General features: G+C 37.3%; 1 protein-coding gene across 1 annotated transcript in view; it reads right to left on the bottom strand.

Annotated features, from left to right (window-relative positions):
• Positions 1-6,379: 6,379 nt before the first annotated feature.
• Positions 6,380-11,662, bottom strand: part of LOC139466013 (titin-like) — a 347,974-nt gene continuing 342,691 nt past the window's right edge. Inside the window, exon 252 of the mRNA XM_071248028.1 lies at positions 6,380-9,089. Within this exon, the coding sequence (XP_071104129.1) occupies positions 7,975-9,089 (1,115 nt within the window). The 3' untranslated portion in view covers positions 6,380-7,974. The remainder of the gene's footprint in view (positions 9,090-11,662) is intronic.

Below are 11,662 nucleotides of genomic sequence, written 5' to 3'. Positions count from 1 at the left end.
CATCTAGACCCAAAGACCAGCCTCTCCATCTCATTAAAATCCAATTTCTCAACTGATTACCGTTAAGTGAATTTGATCCACACTTTTCAAATTTTCAGGAAGTAGACTGTGAGTGTATCTTGGGCTTAGGAAGAAGGCTTGTCCCGGTGTTGGTAATAGGGACGAAGCTACATGTATGGAGATGTAATAAGGAATTACACTGTGTCAGTTATGTAGCCTGGGGATACAGTGTCAGGGGAGTTGAAGATACATGACAATAGACCCAAATTCCTCTCCTATTGCACTTTTAACCCTATAACCCCTGTGGACAAGTTTGGATACTCAACCAACACCTTTGAATAATATTAAAACAGCCATGTGTGGCTATTTCTTTGAAAGGGTAGAAAATTTCCTTTCTAATGAAGTGCCATATGATATATTTCACTAAAACAGGATTGATGTTTGGGTGATATTTTATTTCTGGGAGCTTATGTACGAAAGGTGAATCAGGGGTGAAGATTGCAGATTCACACAGTGAAGTAATGCCCCACGGGGATCAACAACAACAGTCCTTTGTGGGTAATTGGCCACAAATAGGGTCTTATGTAACCTTTCAAACTGAAGGAGATGATGGTACATGGAGCAGTATGCCCGAATAACATTTTTCTAGGATTTCTGTGATCTTTATTAATAGAATGATAACATCTATCTTATCAGTTATCAATGGTCAGTGATAGCATCTTGAGCACCCAACAATGTTAGGTAATTCCAGAGTCAGCGAATAATGTTCATAGCCACATCAGCATTATCTCAGCTATTTACAGCTGTTAACAAACGAGAGCAAGCTTCTATGTAAGGTTAGTCAATCCCAATTCTATAAAACCGGATTGACATTACAAATTGATTTCAAAGATTCATGTGAAATACTAAGACATGAGTGAGTGAGTGAGTATGGTTTTACGCCGCTTTTAGCAATATTCCAGCAATATCACGGCGGGGGACACCAAAAATGGTCTTCACACATTGTACCAATGTCGGGAATCGAACCAGTGTCTTCGGCGTGACGAGTGATGAAAACAGTCCAATTATATCAATACAGCTAGAATGCACATGTCATCTCATGATAAAGACATATTGAACATAAAAGGAATTTATGACTGATATTTTTTAGAAGGAATGTAATATTAATAATAAAACTGTATATCACGCCTTGAAGATTCCACACATTCCAGAAAGTAAAACATCCTCAGTCACCAGCAATACTCTTAACCTCTTGGGCGTGGCAGTCCCCAGGGGGGCACATCAGTGAACTCACTGTCAAGATGTGATCGTTTTCTTAATGAACCCAACTGTAGTTTGTTGGGAGCCGATGATGGATCATCGTCCTACAAGACCTTCTTGACACATGGTATTGTCTGGTACTCTCGGCGTGAAAAGATGGAAATGTTTCTACTTCTTGTGATAAATTACTAGACTGAAGCTCTATCAAGAAATGTCTGCACCTAATTTGTAACATAAACATCTTATGAAACCACTCGCCATTGTGTGGCCTTTCTCTACATCTCCTTATACTCTGCAGCCACAGATGCTTGTGTGTGGCCATATTTCAGGATGAGGTTGCAGAGATTGTTTATCATGCTGTGGAAATTGTTGATACAGGCAGGAGAAAGGCAATTTGTTTTTGTGAAAATTCCAGCCACTTATTGTGAAAATAATCAACGCTTGATATATTTTTTTAATTAGTGGATTTGGAACAAACACAGAAATGAACTGTGTTTCCAAAACAATATTTTCCAACACAAAAATTTACAAAAGGGAAAATGTCAGGATTAAACCAAACAAACGTGTCCCATTGTTTCACATTCCAGTAGGCATAATGACATACTTAACTCTGGTGATACCCATTTCTTATATGTAAATACTGTCTGCTGGTCTGCCTCCCACCCCCTAGAAAATAAATTAAAAAATGATTCCAACTCAAGTCAAGATTGCCTCAGCGCTAGGCCTGAAACTAAGGATGGCTCTCGGCTCCTTTTGGATTTTATTCATTTTATTTTGTAGATATATATTTAAAAATATATATTTTATTTCTGGGACTAAACGTCAGTCTAATTGTCTGCAAACCCAGGGGTATTTCATCACATAACTTGGAATAGCTAGACAGAGAAATAGATGCTGTCTACTGCATCTATTATATTCCTGAAATGCTTCTCAACTATCATTCAGTTATGAGCTACAGAAAAGGGCAGCTTACAGAGAGATCCAGTGTATGGAGATGCTGGTTTACACAGGGTGCAGTGTAGCAGTCTAAGGTAGGTCAACATAGTCTATGTTCATACTTCAGATTGCCGGGGCGGTCAGGTAGCCTAGTGGTTAAAGCGTTTGCTCATCACACCGAAGACCCGCGTTCGATTCTCGACATGGGTACAATGTGTGAAGCCCATTTCTGGTGTCCCCCGCCATAATATTGCTGGAATATTGCTAAAAGCGGCGTAAAACCATACTCACTCACTCACACTCAGACTGCCTCATCCAGCTGCATCTGTGATTTCCAGACATTTCTATTCTGGACACCCCACATTTGGTTGATTACAGTTTATCTAACACCTGTATATTTCAGACCTTGCTATTCTGGACACCTCACCATTACAATCTATCAAGGTTAGTTCATAGAGTTTAACCATGTAGAGATTTGAACAAAGGTAATCCAAATATTTTGGAACCCTCCCTGTTATAGATGCTGGATCTGCCCCGTGGATCATTGCAGACACCAAGAGGAAGAAGCTGGGGGATCCAATAAGATCACTCCACAGAAATAGTGAGTGAGTATGGTTTTACGCCGCTTTTAGCAATATCACAGCGAGGGGCACCAGAAATAGGCTTCACACATTGTACCCATGTCGGGAATCGAACTCGGGTCTTCGGCATGACGACCACAGAGATAGGAAATATTTGCAAATAGTCTCTAATCTCATGTTTAAAATTATAATTTTAACTGCAAGCTTTTAAAATTAGTTTCCATTTCCTTGATAACCACAACGGTTTCATAATACAAATCTTTTCACAGGAAATTCTCATGAAATTGCTGATAGAGGGTAAATTTAGTCATGGATAGAACCGGAAATCTACGATTTTCAACTTGTTGGTGTATTTTGTACAGATATGGTACAATTTCAAGCCTTTTCAGAGGTACCTTATTCGACGTAATAAGCGCCCCCTCTAATAAGCGCCCACGGTGTTATTTGCTAATACATTGGCTAGTGAACAATCCCAGTTAGCACCCTTTCTGATTGATCAAGGTACACAAGACTTATTTATTCGTGTATAATACGCACTCGTTTGTTATATGCACCCTTGATTATGGGCAATTAAATTCTTGAAAATACATCTATCGTGCATAATACACACAGATTCTTCTTTTATTTCATTTCAGGCTGTCAGCATAAACCACAAAATTTACAATCTTTCAACCTCGTTTTTAATCTCACCAAAATTATATTCTAATAAGAGCCCCCAATTTCTAATTTTGAGAGCGCCCTGGGCGCTTATTACGTCAAATACGGTACATGCAACAATAACCTACCACCTCTTCTCTTTATGGGTCCTGTGTGTCATGAAATACAGTTCCCCTTTGCAGGGCTAAAATACTGCTTGCGCTCATCAGAACCTGAACTGGTCAACATAAACATTCCAATTTGATTTTTTTCCCTGAAATTTCAGTCTGAGGTAAACTCATTGTTTATTGATATTTTTCTTGTCTGTAATTTCCTTTGAAGTACAGAACAGAATCTATTTCGTATAGTCTGGCCATGAGGCCAATAGTGCAGATGGTTGGATAATATTTGACATATTGTGACAGCAAATTTCCTTTGCTTTACAGCCAACTACAAATAGCAATCCTTATCTCTGCCATGTAGCTTTGATCCACCTCAGTAAACAATATTATATTTCAAGAATATCATTATGGTCACATTTACCCACTCAAGGAATTATGTTATAGAATACATATGTCAGTGTGACCAGGGCTCCATTTCACAAAGCATTCATAACTACGACTCCTGTTAAGTCAGCGTTCAAGTAATAGTCGTAGTGCTGTAATCACCTTGCATGGAAGGGCCTGGGCAGATTGTTAAGATACAGAACACTATGGTTGTAACAAACTCAAAGGGACCACTAATTTTAGACTGTCATAATTCGTTATAAGCATGTTTGTTATAAACATAGTTTCCTGTTTGTTGCAATACACGTCAATAAAGAAGTGAAGATATTTCTTTAAAATATTCATAAGTTATTGGCTCATAATTGATAATATGTGAGATATAATACATGAAATAATCAAGAATAAGTATTGTTGAGTGATCTTAGCACTTCGACTGTTGTAAGCCTATGTTAAAGTATGGGAGTTATGATCATCTTAGCGCTAAGATCGTTTTGTGCAAGTGGGTCCAGGTCTCTACCATATTCATTCTTGATGATCCATGTATTATATCTTCATTTAATGGCACATATCCTGGACCAGGCTGCTACAAAAGCTTCATTTTGGGCCCAATTCAAATTACATGACAGTTATAGTGGGAACTCAAATCAGATTATATTCTTGGGTGAAATTCTGAAATTTGATGCCAAGTTAGTGAGATGAGATGTGACATCACTTCTAAACCAAGGGTATTTATCATAATAGAATGGAGACGTAATGCACTGGATAATCACGTGCCGCCCTCTACCCAGTGAGCAGCCAAGTTGCCTAAACAAGTTAAAAAGATGTTTTAGCACAACAACAAATAGCTATGACAGCACTGGCAGGAAGATCGTCAGATGAAATGGAACCCCGATTGCTGCAAGTTGGAGATCTCAATTTGGATTCTTTTCCCATTCAACTTATTCAATACACTGTAATTTCATCACATTAAAACACCTCATTTTCATAACTGACTGAACAGTGGGAAATTCTATGATTTTATGTCTCTTCAACAGGAACTTCTGTCACATGAAACACAAGACAGTAAGAGTTCCTTCCCTTGGACCACCATGCAACAGGTTTGAGTGCACAAGAAGTGAATATGACAGTTTTTAACCTCTTGAAAGAAACAATTCAACCTCTATCTGTAAAATTGACAGCAGTAATACTTAGGGACATGCACTCACAAAACAAATATTTTTTTATAGGTCAAAAGCCTTGTTGATTTAACACCTCTTAACAGACAAGTTCAAACCATGACTCACTGCAATGTATATTGCGGACTACACACCAGTCAACACCAGCTGATTGCCTATATACATCTCACACTGACACAGACAATGTGAACAACAAGTGTCGTTTACTACACGACACCAGTGTTTCACATTCCAAAATGATTTTGCATGTGTACTTGTTTATCCTTTGCTCATATACATGATAAAAATATCATATTTTAATCTAGGTTATAATTACTTTTCCAAACAATGAGCACATGCAGTATATTCTCAAATATTGCCTCAGCTGCTTCATTTATTTCAGTTGTTAATCCCAAACTAAGCCTGATACCAAAGGATTTCAAGCTCAGCAAAAATAAAAAAGGTGTGTACGTTTTTCCTGGTTTGAAAAACTTTATGACTTAATCTACGTAAATTTATTTGATATTTTAATTAACATACCAATGTAATCCAATATTCAGTTCCATTCAACAATAAAAACGCATCTTAGTATTGTCCTCAGTTATACCAATAAAGAGAATTATCATCAATATTATAGTTATTTTGAATGGAAAAAAGGTTTCAATAAATAGGTTATTTTATTGAGGACAGGTATGCCGCAACATGTTACTGGTATGAGTCATTCGTCCTGTTTCTACTTTCGTCATATACAGGTCAGGATTCAACTTGTCGTTTATGTTTTATAGAGGTTATAAATATACATACCTGTCAGACTGACATAGCAATGGAGGGGAGACTACTCTGCCTGGCCTTCATATCACAATATACAGTAATCCAGATGGAGCTGGAGTCAAACTACATCCTCCGATAATTTACACGACAGCCTATATTACCTGACATAAAAGGTAATAGGAAGAAATATTATGCAAGCTCTTCTTGTCGCATGTAATTTCTTAAAATATATGAGTGAATGAATTGGGTTTAATGCCACGATGAGACATGTATCAGACATGTGGGACAAAAACCCTCAACGATGCTTTTAATATACATTTTCCACTTTTATGAAAGCCCCATGATTGGTATGCTGAGACCAAAATCATATTTCTGCAAAATTAAATTTGAACTGATGATAAGTAGATCCTGTCATGTCAAAGGGAAACAACTCTCCATGGCGAATATGCAACTTAGACAACTTCAGCCACATGGTTTAGAACACAAATACGACAAAACACACTGACTATTGAAATAAACATTTTACTAAATTTGAACATCCATATCATATTTATACATCCAAGGACACAAATGACACATGCAGATATGAGATATTAGATATGTCGTATCGCCTTGATAAGAAACATTTATTTAAACAAATATAAACACATGCTGTATATCTGTATTGAAATATTTATGATGATCAAGGGGAATTTCCTTTTTTCAATTTCAGATTCACAATACTTACCTAAGGCCACAGCTTTCTGATCGCATATGTAATCAATCCTCACTATTACTTATTAAATATAGCTTCACACTACAACCATAAAACTATTGGTAATTTCATAGCACTATAATGAGGTAAGGTTTGGATTAAACCTGAATAACTATCCATCCTTTCCATTCATACATCAATTTCACAGTACATTCTTCCGAAACTTGAAAATATGAAGAGCAGTACCAGAAATTGAGCATTGTGATGAAGTCTGCCACTCTTGTCAAGAGCATGAAAAATATGTTAACAAAATGTTAACAAACACCTGACATGCCTACACCTAATGTATAAATGTGACAGTTCAAAGTGCAGCATGACTTGGCCAAACAGTTTCATCCACTTGCCATTTCATGAACTGTGGAATGTCAACCTTCACAAAACACGTCCTCCAACAGATTGCTGGGGATAAGTCAAAGTGTAAACATTAAATTCCATTCTCAACTTGAAATGGACAGCAAAGCCCAAACACCAACAACTATAACTTAAACACCTATGTTTTTTTCACTCCTTGAAATACATCTTTGAAGAAAAATGCCTGTTTTAACTCTTGTACAAAAAAATTTAATTGCTATAAGTGCTATTTCAGTTTAAACAGATACATGATAAAATGTGAAAACAATATGGTTCACCTATCCCGCTATATTTCAGTAAATGAGGGCCAAGGCCCATTTTACACTGGATTACATGTAAGGCCCAATTTACATTGGATTACATGTATGGCCCAATTTACATTGGATTACATGTAAGGCCCAATTTACATTGGATTACATGTAAAAATGGGCCATTGGCCCACATTTACTGAAATCAAGAAAAAGGGAAACATCTATATACCTATAATACCGGTAGTCAGCACCAATTTTGAATAAAATACTGAAACTTAAAGATAACATATATGATAAATATCAAGATAGATATAAAGATATAGAAAGTTTTACCTATAGATATAGCTAATATTTCAAAGAGATGTATATAAAACTGAAATTTATATGTGTTCACATACTCGGGAAAATTATCAACATCAAATATGTTGTTTTCCATCAGATATAATCCATTAATAGCATATAAACACGTTTGCCATTGGATTTAGCTTCATTGATAGAGGACAAACATAAGGACTGCTATCAAGGCTCCGATTGGATACTAAAACATGACATTTGGCATCTGAGATATAACTCCATTTATAGCATACCTTCCTTGTGTCATGTCATGTCATGTCATGTCATGTCATAACAATCTATTAATTATTAATTCTAATTAACAAGGGACAAACATTTCATTTAGTTGTATCATCTCCCCAACAGTTCAAGCCTTTGATTTGCACCAAGCAAGTCTTTACACTTATTGAAATTGTCATATTTTGAAAAAGTTGGACAATGCTATAATGTCGTCACTCTCACAGAGTCATCATCTTCTTCATCAACTATCGGGGTCAGCTTCTGGCGTAATGACCCGCGCCCATCTTTCCCTCTACACACATCGGATATTTCAGGAAGCGACTGCGTGGGTTTAATGATAACATCAGAAGACTGCAACATACTACGCAGAGTCCGAAAGTCTGGATTCACAGGACTTGATGTGTCTATTCCCTCGTCACTGAGGAAGTGCAGCTTCTCATCCGAATAGGATTCTATTTTTCGAGAGTACAATGCCAGCTTAATGTCATCACAAACTGGTGCTGAGAGCATCATGTCCTCCGAAACTCTGTGATCACTGTCAGGCTCATCCTCAACGTCCTTCCCAAGAAAGTCACTGCCTGATGATTGGCTGAGAGTATTACACTCACTGCCAGGGTCAGATCTTGCGTCGCTGTCATTATTACCATTTGCAGGGACTCTCTCGTCCGAATCTTCTATGCTGTTTCTGTAACTCCCCTTGCTATCTTTCTTGATTTCATGATCATGGCTATTTGGAAATTTAGGTTGTGACGTACGTAATCTTCCAAGACTGTTTGTCTTAGTCCCAGGAATCAGGCTTGAGCCCGACCGTTTCTTCGTTTGCAATGATGATCGGAATCCTTCTCGTTGTAACGTGGCACGAGACTCTTCAGGACATCTCACCGATGTTGTTTCAATCACCGGACTGGAATGATTCAAGATGGCTGCCACTCGCCCTTCCACTGGGACTAAAGTATTCGTGCTCGAGCGTCTCACAGTCAGTTTCTTTTCTTTGGAGGGAGAAAAGTCATGGACGTCAAAGGAACTTGTTTGTACAATTTCAGATATGTTTCCAGGTTTACTTCGCCCAAAGATGTTTTCAGCTCTTATTCGAAATTGATATGAGGTGTTTGGTTGAAGGTTCCGAGCTTTGTAACCGTTTCCTTGACAAGATTTGGTCAGAGTAACCCAGTCTTTGCTGTTGAGCTCATACAGCTCAATCATGTAAGCAATAATGGTGCCACCATTGGTTAGTTTTGGTGGTTGCCATGACAATGAGAGGGAATTATGGGTAATTTCTGCTACACTTGGTTTTCCATGTGGCGGGGATGGTTTCCCTGAAAACAACAAGTTGAAATATCCATGCATCTATCTATCTTTCATCCAAGATGGCAATATCAATAAACTTCGTATATCGTATATCATTTCGCCAACTGAGAAAATTAGCATTCAAATATGCACATTGAAATTATCATCTTCAAGTGGTAAAGTGCTTTTTCAAATTATTTCATCATAGAAGAAAGTATTTAAGAAATACTTAACATCAACTTCTTGACTTTAAGATACACTTTATGACGGCATAATAAAAGCCAAAATATATCAAGCAATGTAAAAAGTACCGACATATTTAGATTATTAGATTACGATATTTTAAAATAAGCTGATTAGATTTTGCGAAACATAAATGTTAGAAATATATCAAAAGTACAAAATGTAACAGTTAGCTAGTTAGGCTATATAGAAGTAGTAAAACCGCAGAATTAACAGATAAGAGATTCAGAAGATATACGGTAAGCAGAAAGAAGGAAACATGTTTCTGTTGTCTAATTATTTAATAATAACTCAAAACATAATTTAGCAAATGTTACTGACATGTAACGAAGAAAAATATGTTTCATAACCATATCCTAAGTTCAATATACACTCATCTGCCCACTTATGATTACTTACATAAGACAAGGATGTATGACGTTTAAGCCTTGTCTACTTGTAAGCACAAATTTCCCATATCTACTTTTGTTTTCCTTATCCACATGAATCATGTATTAATTCTTGTGACATGGCAATACGATATATAACCTGACTTCAAATGACGAAAAAAAGTTGTTCAAATATTTAAAAATTGATAACTGACGAAGCTGTCATACTGTCCAAATAAATAATCCTATCATTCACTGAAACTATTCTATCAATTACATACAATATATACATCCTATATTCAATAAGTGAAAATCGTGTTATACCTTGTCCGTTACTATGGCTACTCTTCATGGTTCCGACCTGTCCCTGGTCAGGATTATGCCGAGTTAGAGTAGCTTCTCTCGCAGCCACTTCTCGCCACTTCGCCTCAACCGTGTGCGACTGATTAGCTCCCATCCTTTCAGGTGACAACGATTCAGGTCAAATACGCAGGTTGTTCCCAAGTTAGACGTATGACACTAACTTCACCAGATACCACTATGGTTGTTCAATAAAGAGCCCAACTGGCCTCCACCCGTAAGAACTCACAGGCTATACAAGCCTTGTATTCCATTCACAAAGCGTTTGCGGTTATCAGTAAACATAGCTTGCGGCCTGGGCTGTTTTTGTGTCGTCTGCTTGTCCGCAACAGTTGGTGACAGTGTGTATGCTATTAGCTCACTGTCAATGTATGACTCACGACTATTGAGATTACAAACGTCACTCCTTACTATCACAGGAACTTGTATATTCCCTAGGAAATATTTCACGTGTGATATTCCCAAGATGACATCTGCTTCTGATGTCTGCTCCAGTTTGTGTAATACTGAACTCTTTGTGTCTTAGTCAACAGTTCTTTCAAGTTTTTATCAGATCTCCCTGTCTGTGTTAAGTAGTCAGAGAGCGGCGTCTCTTAACTCCACTAAATGTTGGACAACTAAATCCTTTTGTCAAATTGAAATATCTCCAACGGATTACAGGCAGGATTTAGATAAACAAACAACTTTCACAGTACAACTTCCTGCTGTCAATTGCCCAGGCAGATTAAAAGACACAAAACTTCAAGTTAACATCATGTCCTCAATCTTGCACTTGTCTTTCTTGGAATATCTTTCAGCTAGTCCACAAATAGAAGGAGTTCTTGAAAGATAAAATCTTTTCAGCAATGAATAATAATATAAGTGTCAATGATTTGCACAATCACTGTTAACAAAATTAATTCACGTTACAAAAACCTCTCAAAAGAATCACAGGCATACAATCCACCTGGCGACTTCATACAAACTTGGAGATAATCTCTCCACAGACGTCCTGTTTGTCCAAGCCTCTTACTTTCTAATCCAAGTTATTCAATCCTGACACAAGTCTTGTGCAACCTAACAATACTCAGCTGTAAAGACTATATTTTTTCACAATCAAACCATCCAGGGTATTTTCCCCTTCAATTCACAGTCCTATAGTGTTACCACCCACGCCAAATTCAAAGGATCCGAACTGCCGGTCTGAAAGGGTCTAGTAGAACAGCAAGTCATCCAGGCAACAGTCAAATTAGTAATGACGCCACTTAGATGAATATATGGCCTGGTTTGGCAGTCATGAAACTGTCAGGCAAAGGTAAAATTTGTGTGAGCTATGGGTCTTCAAGTACAGTAGAAGAGGTGAAGACGTATGCTATATGATAGCACTTGCATAGCTATACAATCTGACATTCACTTATTCAAAGAGAAGTTCAACAGTTCAAGAATTTAGCTCCGCCTCCCGTGTCACTTGTCATTGGACAATAAAGTTATATTAATTATGAAATTATTCTGTCAAGATGGCAACAAGAATTTCTGTATCAAATTCTGCATTCTCAGCTGTTATTGGAAGTGACGTCTGCATACAAATATTAAATCTCCAATCTCATTTGTTATACATGTATTGCCATGAATATGTTCATCAGAGCAAATAG

The sequence above is a fragment of the Haliotis cracherodii genome, unplaced genomic scaffold, assembly GCF_022045235.1.
Source record: "Haliotis cracherodii isolate W230 unplaced genomic scaffold, xgHalCrac1.p SCAF_18, whole genome shotgun sequence".
NCBI lineage: Eukaryota > Metazoa > Mollusca > Gastropoda > Lepetellida > Haliotidae > Haliotis > Haliotis cracherodii.
Note: the sequence above shows the minus strand (reverse complement) of the source record. Positions and strands in the feature narration are given on the sequence as shown.